The sequence below is a fragment of the Eleutherodactylus coqui genome, chromosome 1, assembly GCF_035609145.1.
Source record: "Eleutherodactylus coqui strain aEleCoq1 chromosome 1, aEleCoq1.hap1, whole genome shotgun sequence".
Lineage (NCBI taxonomy): Eukaryota > Metazoa > Chordata > Amphibia > Anura > Eleutherodactylidae > Eleutherodactylus > Eleutherodactylus coqui.
In genome coordinates this window covers 248,772,878-248,788,001 of record NC_089837.1, presented here as the reverse complement: position 1 = coordinate 248,788,001, position 15,124 = coordinate 248,772,878, and the positions used below count along the sequence as shown (strand labels likewise).

Below are 15,124 nucleotides of genomic sequence, written 5' to 3'. Positions count from 1 at the left end.
CAATGTAAATGTGTGTACTTTTCAAACTTAAATCAATATAAACCATATGAAATGAGAGGACAAATAATTACATTTTTTATAATAAGAAAGTTTAACATTTGTTACTGATCACATAAGGAAAATACAATGGAGGCGCTATGAACACAATAGGTCTGGCTCCAGACTTTAAAGAGCCCATACTCACCTCCGGATCCACTGTGCGAGTTCCGCATGATGTGCCGGCGCGCATGCGCATTACAGCAATCGGTCTGGCTTCAGAGGTGATACTAACATGTACGGCACAACGTCGCTGAGGCTAACGATTGGCTGCAGCAGTCATCATTGCGGAACGTAAACCATTTCCTGCATTAATTACAGTCATAAACCAAGAAACTTTAGCACAGACGATATCGTTGGAAAACTGGGTTATTAATACAGAAAATAACCCAGTTTTAGCTGGAGGCCAGCGAGATCTTGCCTTCTGAGAGGCGGCAGCCACTGGGAGATCCCAAGGCATGCTGGGAGGATGCCAGGGGACCTAAAAGCAGAAGTGCCTGCTTGATTGCTTCGGAGGAGTTGGACGATTAATATAGTAGTATGGAGGGTTTTACATTTATTTTCTATTGGGACCCATTTAGTGAAATAGTCATTTTTTGTGTGGAGGTGTGGTGTAACAAAACTTTTTCAACAAACTGGATGAAAAAAAAAAATAGTGATAGGTTCTCTTTAAGGTCAAGACTTTGAATGGGTCATCCCAGGAGGCAACCCAAGGACTTCATTTATTTTTTCTGGTAACTAAGGCCTCATGTCCACAAGCGGATCAGATTCTGCATGCGGGAGCCTGCAGTGGAATCGGACCCTGCCCATGGCCGACGACATTGCGGGTCTTCTGCTTATCCATCCGGGTCTTCATTTTCTTGCGGATGTGTGCGGAAGCACTGGTTGGCACACATTGCAGTGGGTTTTTTTCTTTTTAAATATCTGCTTTCCCGTGGATCGGACGGCTTCCATAATGAAATGAAGCATGCTGCAATTTATTTTCCGGACCAAAAGGTCTGCAAATCAAAACTGCATGCTTTATTTCATTTGCAGACGCGTATGCTTCCCTATGGGCGGATATGGGTGTCTCGCACGAATTCCACAAATCAAACCCAGCCGTGGACATTGGGCCTAAGGCTTCATGCCCATGGCCATGACGGACTGTCAGCGAAATACCGCAGCAGAGACCGTCACGGTGCCCCCTTAAAGACCCCATACTCCCCTCCGGATCCAATGTGCGAGTCCCGCATGATGTGCCGGCGCACATGCGCATTACAGCGGAAGTGTAGCGTGATGGACGGCTTCCATTGACTACAATGAAAGCTAACTGCGTATATTCCCGCTGCAAATAGAACATGCCGCGAGTTATTTCACGCTGCGGAATTCTGCGGTGGAATTCCGCAACATGAACATTGCACTATTAGGTTCAATAGAATAGGGCAGAAATCCGGTCGTGGGCATTATCCCCAAGTCTTCCAGTACATCAGAACCCATATAAGAGTCAGCCATAATATTAAAACCTTGCTACAACATCACTGACCTATTGAGGCATTCATTCCATAAGACCTCTGAAGGTGGCCTGTGGCATTTGGAACAAAAACATTAGCAACAAATTCTTTAACTTAATTACCGTATATACTCGAGTATTAGCCGACCAAAGTATAAACCAAGTCAATAAGTTTTACCACAAAAATACTGGTAAAACTTATTGACTCCGGTATAAGCCTAGCTATAACTTGAGTATATACCAGGTAAAAAAAAAAACAAAAAAAAAAAAACAAAACGCAATACTCACCTCTCAGGCAGTTTGTGTCCCCGGCGGTGCGGCAAGCTACTTCAGACTTCACCCCGCTGTCATCTCCCTGGCTCGGTTTTCAAATCCCTCACCGTCAGTGCCCATTTAGACACAAGGATTATCGCTCAAAATTCGCTCAAAAGATGTATTTTGAACGATAATCATTGTGTGTAAATGTTCGCCCATCGTGCAGATTTTGTTACACTGTCGCTCATCGTTATCTTTCAGCATGCTGAAAGACGACCATGAGCCTTATCAGGGATTCACAGCGGGATACAGCCAATACTATTTTTTAAGCTGTATCCCACTCCCTGATGACAGGCTGGGTATTAAGAACAGAGCGGTCCCTGTTAGTCTTCTGCATACAGCTGTTCCCCTGCTCCATAACAGCCGGGCGCTCCGTGCAGAAAAAATCTGGATGCAGAAGACAAGCGAGGCACCCCGCTTGTCTTCTGCAGCCTCCGCTAGCAGCGCAAGGTGATCGCTTATCTTGAGTGATCATCTTGCGCTGTAAATGACAACGATGACCGCTCAAAAGTCGCTTGAGTGACATCTTTTGAGCGATTATCATTGTGTCTAAATCAGCCTTAAGCAATGTGATTGGATCGAGCGCCAGCCAATCACAGCCGGCGCTTGATAAACCAATCACAGCCATTCAATGATGTCATTCACTGAATGGCTGTGAATGATCGAGCGCTGGCTGTGAGATCACATAATCCAGTCCGCGAAACTAGTACTTTATGGACCAAAGCAGTAAAAGAATTTTATACACAATGTTGAATAAAACAGCAACAACTCACCAGGCGACAAAAATGATGTAAACTGGTAGAAGATCTCAGAGTCTTTCTTCTGGCCGCTATACCCTACAACACTGCCAACATCCAGAGGGAACGTTTTAAGGCGGCTGCCTGAAGCAAGGTCATGCAGTTGTAAGACATTCTTCACATCATGGAGGTAGCATAGCACTAAGAACTTTGAATGAACACAGGAAGCCCATTCTAAGTAAATAAAAAATACAAAAAAAGGTACTTTTGAATGTGTTAGCATCCGTGACAATTTTTAAAAATAAAACACTTTAAGAACAGCGCAGAAGTCTAAATCTGTACAAGCACCGTAATGACGCAGTGGTTATATAGCAAGGGATCCCATACAGAACAAAGCATTTCTGTAATTGAAAAACATTGAGAGGGGTGGGGATGGGGAAGATAATGGGAAAAGGGGGAGGGTAGAATACATATGGACATCAGCATCAAAATAAGAGTTTGAAGTTTCATGACAGCAAAAATTAGCTTGAGAGAATATAGCAAACACGATATTCCAATTCTAATAAATTAGATACTGTTGGGCTAGGATAGTGGTGGGCCATCAGGGGAGATCATAGTTGCCCATCAGAAAAACAACTAAACGATTAGAGTTTTCAGTGACAATCAATGCAAATAAGGAAGATGGAACAATACCTCTGTAGCGCCACCTATTAGATGGCAGCATTCCTGCAGATCAATTAATAAAATCCCTTTATACAGGTCCTGGCAACAATGATTGGGAATTAAAAACCAAGCCAGAGTTCATACACAGCTGTTTCGGGGTGTTTGCCACTCATCAGTGTGCAGTAGGATTTTGACTTAGCTAGTTAGAGGCTTATGACGTGAGTCGGGAGAGGTATCATCAATCCTAAAGGTGAGCACCTAGAAGGTGTGTGAGAAGACTTATAAGGCCATTCATGCTCCAAATAAGCAAGATGTAAGAATACCTCTGCAATTCCACCTAGGCAAATATTCTCGGACCTTGCATGCTGCCTACTAGTCCAGCTGATTAATTCTTCAAATTGTCTGATTTAATTTACTTTTTTGCTGTCTTCTAAGAAGGTGTGTGGTTCCAGGCTTAACCATTTTAGAGGGATCGGCGATTTTGCGGCGGCTATCAAATGAGTGCATAAGTTGTTTTAACTGGGGTGGCAATAGGCGCTTTCCTTGAAAGTATCATTACTTCGATTGCAATGGCAAAGTTTGGCAATGAGACCTGTTTCAGTATTCATTTAACTTGAGACCAATATGGTTTACTTATTGGGCAACGCCCCCAAATAGGAAAGAGGGACCCTCTGAGTGTTTTTTGAGCAGCTTATCTCCTAAAAAAATGAGGAAGAAAAATCACCATTGTCTGCACATGTAAATGGTATCAATGAAAACGTTGTCATATCCCACAAAAAACAAAGACCTCAAACAGCGGTGTAGATGGAGGAATAAAATTATGGGTCCCTGAATATGGCAATAAAAAAAATTAGCCCAATGAGAAGGGAGCCCCCAAAATCCATAAGCTGCTCCTTCATTTCTTTCATTACAAAAAAATGCTGCAATGTGATTGTTGCATTCTCTAATAAATACTTGCAAGATTAAATTGCATTGTTGACTCATTTAAAAAAAACTGCTCTGTGTGGCATAACATGGTAATAATAAACCTGCCAGCGAAGGGATTAAAGCATGTGATTGCATGTTATATGAACTGGTGGTGGGCCCAAATGTGCAAGCCTAAAAAAGGGGAGAGTCCTTCTAAAAGATTGCTGCTATTGGCATGTGCACGCTACTTTCCATCCTCCAAGTATTACTCTAACATAAGCTTCTGAACCACCGATCCATCACACTAAGGGCTCATTCACATGGGCGCATGAGTACAATGCTGAGAGTCTCGCAGCATTTTACTCATCGCAGTTGAGAGCTGGCATAGATCGCATACGGGCTGCAATTGGCACTGCGCATGCCCAGGATTCTGATGTCACGGACATAGAGCATGCTGTGATTATTTCAATGCAGGTGTGAATGGAAGAATGAAAGTCCACAGACTTTCATTGCTTCCATTCGACGCGTGTTACGCACAGGAAGTATGCGGTGACAATATGCCCGTGTGAATTAGCCCTTAGGTGAATATATGGCTTATGCATCGTGAATGAACAACATAGTCACTGGCCACATGTCCATATGAAATGTCATTGCTGCAGCAATGTAAAAAGACATCCGTGGGAGACCGTAAGACCATCAGCACTGGTGCAGGGAGGGCATTAAAAGGTATATGGGTAATTCCATACTAACGGACCACAAAAACATTACAATTTTTTAACTTGACTATCTCAGATTTTCATTATTTTGAGATTACTATGCTGTACCCCCACATCGCTGCTTCTCAAATCCTTTTACCCCCCCCCCCCCCCGCCCCCTCCAATTCATCTATTTAAGCTCTGGTAAGTCGGCAGTTGTATTTACTAACCCAATGCATCTGAATTTGGTTCCAAAATAGGAAATTTCAATGTGACTGTACAGTACTCTAGGGTTTCATCTCATCTCTCTGGATACATGCATTATTACAAAAGATAAAGCTTATCTATTACTTTAAGGTTGGGCTCACACAAGCGTATTTGAATTGTGTTTTACGTACACATATTGCACGCCGTGAGACCAAATGTCCTTTAGCCAAGGGCCTGGAAATGCCACCTTCTCTGGAGGGAGGACACCAAAACAGTTGGAGCTGCTCGTGCTTGTTGATCAGACAATCCTCTCTACTGGTAGTCTATCAAGGGTGTCCCAGTCGTCTTTTGTGCCCTTACACATCCACTGGTCCCTACATCTCCTGACAATCTAGTCAGAACAGTCCCGGTGGCGGCAATTTGTTTTTTTGATACAACCGTCCAGCTTCTCACATTCCAATATGCAGCCCCCATTCAAACTCTTAATTGGGCGTAATCTCTTCTATTGTGTCATAGAGGCATGTCTCATGGTCAAGCAGCTCTACACAGGGGAACAAGAGGTCACCGCATACAAGTAGCCTCTGGGAGCCTTTTATAGGCCAAGAGTGGAACCACTTTTAGGGCCTCAGATGACAAGACTGTTCATCTAATCCCACCACAGCTCTAATCATTTACTTATCTGCCCAAGATGTACCTGGATGCTGAGTATTACAGCAAAACAACAACTCTTAGGTGCTTGATTTTTTTTGATAATGATTGACAAGTAATAGAAAGTACAAAACACTTTTTCAAATTATTATGGTTTGCATCTGTCCAGGCAAACTATGGTAGTTTATGTACCACTAACTCACAACACAAAAGCATACATGGTCTGTCAGACAAGTCTAAACTTGCCAGATACAGTTTAACTGCTACACTACATATTGGTGTTGTACGTTCCCTGCTACTGTGCCCATGGCCTGGATGGCGGATGTTTCATCTTCTGAAGTTTGCACAGACCAGGCTTAAGTGTTAAAAATGACAAACACTGATTCTTTAAATGACACGCCCCGCCCTCCTGTTCACTATTTACAAAAACTCCCAAAAACTATGATCTAGTTCATCCAGGGCTACAATAACCGTTTTTGGCCACTCTGGCTGATTTCATCAGTTGATTCTTGAAGAAAAGAAAAAAAAAAAAACACAGTTACCAACTTTATACTTCAGAAATCCTTTAAGGTAAATTTGGATAAGAGAATGCTGATTGTTGCCAGCATTGATTTTGAGTGCATTAAGCAGTCTTCCCCAGTGTAAATAATGCACTATTAGCATACATTACTGTATAGATTCCTGAAAGCTGCATATCTGGGAATACCATTCTACAGACAGAAGTCTGTCTACCAGAAATCACATTCCCAGGATGCAACTCTCAAGCGAAAGAGTATTTATTCATTAACATAGGTGCAATCCTGATTGCTTGCATTGCTACATTACAAACAATATGGGACTTTAGTGCGTCATATAAAGTTAAGAAATATATAAAATTCAGAGATGACAATTCATATGTTTTCAAAGGCTATTTACACATTTTTTTTTCTTTAAATCAATGTATTTTTGCCCAAAATGTACTCTTGTAACTGGATGCAATTAAACATTTTGCACAGTCTGTTCTCTGCGCTTGCAGTGTATAGCTATACAGAATTACATATTGTCAAGCTATTTGACAGGGGTGGTGAGATGACATTTAATTGCTAGTTTACAGTAGGGCAGAGGGGAATATGTGATCTGTAAAGTTCATAGCTAGGGGAGGGCAGTACTCCTAGCTGTATGTAATTACAAGTGCTGGTCACTAGGACCATGGTCCTGTGCACACCAAGTCCCCATCCAATATACTATTGAGATCTTTCACTGTTCTTTCTGATGCTACTGCCTATGCTCTTCCATTTTGCAGGAACTTGGTCCTAGTGGCCAATGCTTGTAATTACATGCATTCAAGAGCACTGGCTACTGCTACTTGTTAAGACAGATACTGAAGCAAAAATCATCATTAATCATACATTTGACACAGCTCACACATTTCCTCCACCCTTCCTGGTTATTAACCTTATATATGACATTTCCCCTCTTCTCTACTAAACTAGTGATTAAACCTGTGCTGGTCCATGCAATATCGCAGCTGTTGTAGCGCTAGAAAGTGAAAGGTGGTGCTACAAAGCCACGCAACTTTGTAGCACCACATGCAGGGTAAGCCCTACCTTTAGAGGAAAAAAAAAAAAAAAGTAAAAAAAAAAAGCATACATCACCTTAGCAGCACTGTCCGGGGCTCGGCTGCATCTTCTCCCTGGTCCTCGGCACTGTTTTTCATCTCTTTTGGGCAGGAATTTAAAAATCCCTGCCTCCTGGAAGCGCTGGATGGGATTGGCTGACGCTTAGCCAATCAGAGCCAGCCCTCGAACGGCTGTGACTGGTTCACTGAGCACTGGCTGTGATTGCTAAGCGTCAGGCAATCGGAGGCAGCGCTTACAGGAGGCAGGGATTTTTCAATCCCCGGCCTTTCAATTTCTAAAATTGTTATTTTGGACTGGGATCTGGTGACTACGCGGGCCACTGAATACACTGAAGTCACTGTCATATTTGTTAAAGTTGAGGTTGTGACACGTCTCATTCTCATGCTGGAAGTAGTCATAAGGGTGCAAAGATTCTGAAGTAGGCCATGTTATTTAAATGATACTTAATCGCTATTAAGGCTGCCTTTCCATGGGCTTACTTCTGTCCTCTCCTGCCGATGCAGCCTCTGCATCCTCTGGATCTCCTTGCGTGGCCGGCGATCCGACTGCTGCCAGTGACTGTCGATTTCGTGCCAGGGCTCCGAGTTTCGCCGCTCTCCTCCCCGCCACAGCTCCCAGGTTTGCCGGTCTCCTCCCCGCAAGCGCTCCCAGGTTTGGCGCTGTCCTCCTCTGCAAGCTGCCTCTGCAACCTTAGTGTCCTTCCAGGACCTGCACACCGGCCAGCTGAGCAGCCATTCAGCTACAGAGGGCATAAGCAGCCTGTCAGTCTTGTCTCCACCAGTACTTCCTGGTGGTGACAAGACGCAATAATACCCTGCCTCCATTCACAGGAAACAGACAGTGGTTCAGATGTGAACGATTACTGTTTACACTGAATGACTGAACAACTCTCGTTCAGTCGCGGCATGCATTTACACGGGATGACCATCGATCATATTCCTGGAGAATTTGACCAATTCTCAACGATTATTGTCCTGTAAAAACACTGCTTTATCATTTGTTGGATACAGAATAAATAATTTCATTTTAATTGCAAACAACATTTTATACTCTGGTAAGAGATGCTAAGAGTGCTTGCATTAGATAGTTAAAAAATAGAGAGTACTAAAAGCAGATCAGTTCGTGTAAGATTTTAATTCAGTTAAAATCAATGCCTGATCTCCTATCTTCGAGTGACACACAGCACAAAGCATATTGGTGCCACGGAGGAATTCAGATATTGTTTCATAAAGGGCAATCTACTTGTCAGGAATAATCAAATCTATTTATCTGGGATGGGATTTATGAAAGAGCAAGAAAGAAAAGTTTACAATAGCATCTGCACAGCCAGAGAGAATACACCACAAAAGGCCAAATGTGTGGAGCAGTCATTAATAAAAGGCACACATTCTTATCTGTAGTCATTATCCTTTCTCTGTGAAAATTCGCTCTGCCCTGAATGATTCAGAGCACAATTTTCATTGCGATGAATACAGGCTAGATTAGGAGATAGCCCATTTTCACTGTGTAATGTAAAGCCGCTACATCTGAGTATTCAGTGTATCATTCAACTCTAGAAAGCATTTAAACGGAATGCAATTGATCTCATGTTGTTCTACAATGAATTGCAGCTAAAAGTGAAAAACTAATAAAACTTAAGATATAAAAGATATGCAGGCCTTTCAGCTGTTCTTTCAAGACTCATCATAGACCATCTTTTTCATATGAAATCTCTGCTGGGAAAATGTAGTATTTCAAGATGGTCATTCATGAATGCTTGTGAGAGAGAACAGAGACACATTTCATGGGGAGGCTCCTTAAGGCTGAGGGTGGGGTGGAGTGGGGGGGGGTGTCACACAGGACATATTCCCGGGGGAAATGTCACAGATTGGCCACAACGAAAAAAACGTGAGATTTCCGCAGGGATAGCGCTGCTTCAAAACACTCGGCACTTAGCCGGGGGTTTTGGAGCGGCTTGGCTGCACACTATTTCGTTGTGAACAGCGCTTCCATAGGAGAGTACGGCCGCAACAGGAAAAAAAATTTGACATGCTGCAGCCGGGGAATCCGCGCCGCAGCACCGTCTTCTGCTGCTTTGCTGCAACGGATTGACCGTTTGGTGTGGACGAGATTTTTGACAAATCTCGTTCACATGGCTGGCCAATTCCAGGATTAGCGGCCGCAGGCAGATTGGCGGCAGCGAAATCCTGGACGGAATTTACGCGGCAAATTCGCCCCGTGTGAACCTAGCCTAATACTTCTGTAAGTGAAATGACAGTGGATGCACTCACCTGTGATGTGCACCGCCCAACACTCTAGGCACTTACATGGTGAAGGATCCTGGGCTGCTGCCAGCTCCTTCATACAAGAAGCTTATGAAGGATTGGAGCTCTACTCAGCGCAAATCCAGGAACAACTTGTCCATAGATGGATTTATTTAAGTAATCAGGCTACAGTGTGTTTTGAGTTTGGGCTTTACTCTTCCTGAGGTAAGCATACAGTCCCTTACTTACCCGAGAAAGAATCAGGTCCTGACTTGAAAAGTATTGCCACCTCAGAACTTTTCTATCCAGTGAAGACTGAGTATATGAACACTCACGGCGAGACATGCATGAGTGCTGACTCCCCGCGAGTGTACATATACTATTGCTGCGATACAGCACGCATGCACAATCTCGGCAATAGCCCTGCATAGGATTTGGCATTCCCTGCTAGGTAGTTAACGTTACGTCACTAGCGATTAACGTACACTGACCTGCAGGAAGCAGAATGCCAAGAATGTACACTACGTAACAGGAAGAAGAGGATCCGGCCTGGCTGGAGGTGATGAAGGCCAAACCTTTGTAAGGCTGAAACGCGTCTACCACTCAATAAAGCGTGTAACCTACCGCTGTTGCCGACGGTAATTTGATATGCTAGCTGGGATTGGGGGCGTCTGAGCATGGACGCCTCCGTGAAGTAAGTTATCTGCTGTTCCATCCTTTCACCTCCTGTTACCCTGTACCCTTATTGAGCGCTGAGGATTTTTTCTCTTTTCTTCTTTGTTTTAGCATTTTGAGGAACACTTTGTTTTCCTACACCCAGCCAAGTTTGCAAAAGCTCATGAGTGTCAGAATAATAGATCCCCCCCTAAATAACGCCATTTTAAAAACTACACCCCTTAATGTATCCACTGAGGGGTGTCATGAGTATTTTGACCCCACCAGTTTTTTTCAGGAATTAATTCAATTTAGAGGAGAAAAATAAAATTTCATATTTTTGCAAATATGTCATTCTAAAGACATATTTTTTTCCTATAGTGCCCATGAAAATGAGGATTTACACCCCAAAATGGATACCTCCGTTTTTCCCGTGTTCAGAAACATACCCATTGTGGCCCTAATCTTATGTCTGGATGCACAACGGGGCCCAAAATGAAAGGAGTAGTCGGTGGCTTTCAGAACAGAAATTTAGCATGAAGGTGATTTAGGCCCCATTGCACACTTGTAGAGCCCTTGAGCGGCCAAAACGACAACAAATGATCCCATTTTGAAAACTAGACCCCTTAACGCGTTCATCTAGGGGTGTACTGTGTATTTTTCTCCACAATTTTTGTACTGTTTTTTTTTTGTACAGCACACATATAAATAAAGACTTTCACCCCAAAATGGATACTCCTGTTTGTGCCGTGCCTAGAAACATACCCATTGTGGGCCTAATCTACTTACAGGACACATGGCTAGGCCTATAATGGAGAGAGCACCCGTTGGATTTCAGGGTACAACAGAATAAATTCCAGGCCTCATTGCCCACTTGTAGAGCCATTGAGCATCCAAAACAATAGAGAACCCCCACAAGTGACCCCATTTAAAAAACTAGACTCCTTAACGAATTCATCTAGAGGTGTACTGCGTATTTTGACCCCAAAATATTTAAATAAATCTAAGCAAAGCAGAAGGAAAAAATTACGATTTTCATTTTTTTGGCAATTTTGTCAATTTAAAAACAGTTTTTTTTGTACAGTGTACATAGGAATGAAGACCTTAACCCCAAAATGGATACCCCTGTTTATTCCGTGTTCAAAAACATACCTCTAGTGGCCCTAATCTACTTAAAGGACACATGGCAAGGCCTGTAATGCAGGGAACACCCGTTGGATTGCAGGGCACAACTGAATAAATTCCAGGCCCTATTGCCCAATTGTACGGGATAAAAATTGACACCTTAAATTCACCCCCCCCCCCCCCTCCGCGCCCTTTTCGGCGTTCCCCAAATCTTAGATAAAAGTAATAATGTGAACTGTGTAGTATTTCCAAAGACAGGGGTAATTACGAAGGCTGGTTGGGATGGGTACATGGGGCAATAAAACTGTGTATCCCCCTTCCTCTCATGCTTTTTGGGGGTATTTTGTGACCTCAGTAGCGGGTATGGGTGTAAAAAGTGGCACTCTGTGAGTCTCCGTAAGCTTGATGAGGTGCGGCGGCGGTTTCACACAGAAGACGCTCAACAAGCTGCTCCTGGAACTGCAGGAAGGCGAACGTTCCTGAGGCTTCTTGTAAAATACGTATTACAGGTAGCGGTCTGAATAACGCCGGGCTCACGCAGCCGTAGGTGGAATCCGCTTGCGGAGGCCCGCAGCGGATCCCAGCTGTGAGCCTGGCTGTGACCCTGCGTACGGCCGCGTAATGTACTGCGCATAACTGCCTACTCACACAGGCGGTCATGCGCAGTACATTTTTTCTTGTTGTTTGTATTTCCCGCACCGTCGCTTAGCGATGACGCGGGTATCCGCAGCCCGTACACAACGTAGTTGCGTATGGGCAGCAGGTATATCCACGACCATGGAGCACAATGGGCTCTATGCTGCGGATATCCGTGGTAAAATAGAACCTGCTGCGTTCTCTTTTCTGCGAGTGGATTACGTAATTCCAACCCACTAATGTGAGCGGAATTGTGTAATCCAATGCGATTGATCTGCGTATTACCAAGGATCAGACGCATGTGGAATCCATAATTCATATCTGGTCATGTGAGACCGGCCTAAGGTAGATCGCTACCTTTTTATTACGTGACCGGGGAGCGCTTAACGAGGCCACCCGTCACTGCTCTAGGCTCTCGGCGACCGCTGGGAGTAAGGAGATTTTAAATTTCTTGGGCTCCCCGACTCCTGCGCATGTGTCCGGTGTTTTGCCGGCGGTCGCATGTGCAGAATCTGGGAAAGTTCACGGAGGAAGATCGCGTCGGGGTGCAAATACGGAAGCCTCCGGTAAAAAGTTTCATCTCCTCTCACCGATTGCATCGGTGAGGGGAGATGAACCTTCACCTTTTTTTTACTTTTACGTGATTGCCGTTATCCAATGGGTAATGGCGAACACGTGACGAGGAACCGCTCACCGCGGCCCCCCGTGAAATCTCAAGGCTCTCGGCTAAGTTTTGTAGCCAGGAGCAGGGAGATTTTAAATTACCCTGGCAATCCACAGCTTTTGCGCTGCGTCTGCCATTGTGGCGACGTGCACGTGTGCGCAGAAGCTGGGGTAAGGTCCGCGGATAGATGAAACGTAAGCTTTAACTTTTTTTTTTACTTTTTACACTTTTTTTTACTTTACATGATCACTGTTATCCACTGGATAACAGTGATCATGTCTACGGTGAAATCTCTCTGCTCTTGGCTACACATGGCAGCCAGGAGCAGAGGGATTTTAAATTTCCCGGGGCTAGAGCCCCTCTGTGCACGCGCCCGATGATTGACATCAGGCGCGCATGCGCAGACGGGGACTTCGGGTCCCGGTACATCCATGAGGGGAGGTGAAACTTTACCCTTTTTTTAAAAAATTTTTTGAACTTTTTCGCGATCGCCGCTATCCAATGGATAGCGGCGATCGCGGGCTCGGGGCTACCTTCAGGAGCCGGGAGATTTTAAATTTGCCGTGGGCTCCCGGGCTTCTGCGCATGCGCGTGACGTCATCGTCTGGCGCGCATGCGCAGGATGCCGGCGGCGGGTCCGGGAGGACCCGATCTTCGGGGGACACCACGGACAAGCCGGGTGAGTATTTTCAGCTGCCCCGATGGATCGGATCCATCAGGGCAGCTGAATATCTAACTTTTTACAGTTTTATTTACTTTATGGCGATCGCGCTATCGATTGGATAGCGCCGATCGCAATGCCGGGGGGGGGGGGGGGCGGGGGGGAACTGCCCGCAGCCCGGGATGACAGCTCCATGCTGTCGGCTACCTGCGGGCACCGACAGCATGGAGCTGTCACGTCCTCAGGCAAATGGGCATTAATCCAAAGAGGATGCATAAAACTACGTCCTCTAGGATTAAAGCCCACTTACTGAGGACGTAGTTTCCCGATGGGGCCGTCACTAAGGGGTTAAAAAGGTAAATCTCATGCAGGTAATGAGCGCCATTAAATGCTCGTGTAATAGTACTAATCACTGGGCTGCACCTGCGCTTGCAGGTTCAACCCAGAAATTGTCAGGAAAATGAGCACTAGTGGCTGCTGCTAGCGCTTGTGTAATTAGCAGCCTCAGGGCTCTTTCACACGAGTGTAGCTATTTTCAGTTGGCTGTGTCACGGCCACAGCGTGACCAAAAACCGTGTAAACAAGCGCACAAATCTGCAATTTGTGCGCCCTCTTAGACAGCCCGGGTTCAGTGTATATAGGCCAAGCCCGGATTGCCGTCAGTCGGGGGGAGATGGTTTAGTTCTGCTAAACTGCCTTCCCCTTTCAAGCAGCTGCAGCAGCTTTACCAGATCCCCAGGACCAGCTTCTACAGATACCTTCAACGAAGACATGCGCTCAATGCTCAATTCGCAGAGCCACATCAATCTCTTTCCATCTATTCCCTGATTTATATATGCGCACCTCATTCAAGCAAAAATTTTACACGTGGACTGAGTGTCTTGGACAAATGGCGAGAAATAATCCCCTCGCTCTCTGAAGAGGAGAGCCGCAGTGTCCTCTTACACTTCAGTTTTGCCAGCAGCTAACAACAAGATGATTCAATTGCACATTATACATCAATGCTACTTGACACCGAACAGATTCTTTAAGATGGATAGAACCCCCAAAACACAATGTCATCACTCTCTGGCACCCAACCCTAACTTTAACCATCTGATGTGGAGCTGCCCGATGGTATACTCCTTCCAGATAAAGGTTCCAAACTTCCTGGGACAACTGTTGAGGGGGCCACTTCCACCAAACCCTGTGTAGGTCTGCTAGGTATACTGGATGAAGAGCAGTGGCAATTTCATATTTTTCATATTTTTCTTGGTGAGGTGCGGTTTCTGTCCTGTAAGGCTGTAGCATTGCGCTGGATGGATAGGAGGCCCCCGATGCTCCCCCAATGGCGTAATATTGTCAATTCTATTCTACCATATGAAAAAAATAGCATATAAAATAGTCCACATAAATTCTATAAAATCTGGGGAATTTGGTGTGGCTCATCTGCCACAATTCACACGCAAAAACACATTCCAGCAGTCGGTGGACCAAATGAGGTTTTCAACCCATCCATATGCCATTTAGCCCTTCACAGGTATGAAGATAATATCCTGAACCCAGTGTGTTTGGAAAGGCAGTTTGCAGTGTTATAGTGTATATTGTTTTAAGTAATTTGTAACCAATTTGTAAATTTGAACCATGTTACACTCAGGTTTGTCACTAAGTAATACACAGTATATACTCGAGTATAAGCCTAGTTTTTCAGCACATTTCTTTATGCTGAAAAAGCCCCCGTCGGCTTACACTCGAGTGAGGTAAAAAAAACCAAAAAAAAAAAAAACCCCGCCTGCGTCTGTGTCCCCAGCGCGATGGTCTCCCCGGCGGTGCGGCAAGCTGCGTGA

At 44.7% G+C, this 15,124-nt stretch overlaps 1 protein-coding gene across 1 annotated transcript in view; it reads right to left on the bottom strand.

Annotated features, from left to right (window-relative positions):
* Positions 1-15,124, bottom strand: part of PREP (prolyl endopeptidase) — a 106,564-nt gene that overhangs the window by 32,946 nt on the left and 58,494 nt on the right. Inside the window, exon 9 of the mRNA XM_066607957.1 lies at positions 2,614-2,811. Within this exon, the coding sequence (XP_066464054.1) occupies positions 2,614-2,811 (198 nt within the window). The remainder of the gene's footprint in view (positions 1-2,613; positions 2,812-15,124) is intronic.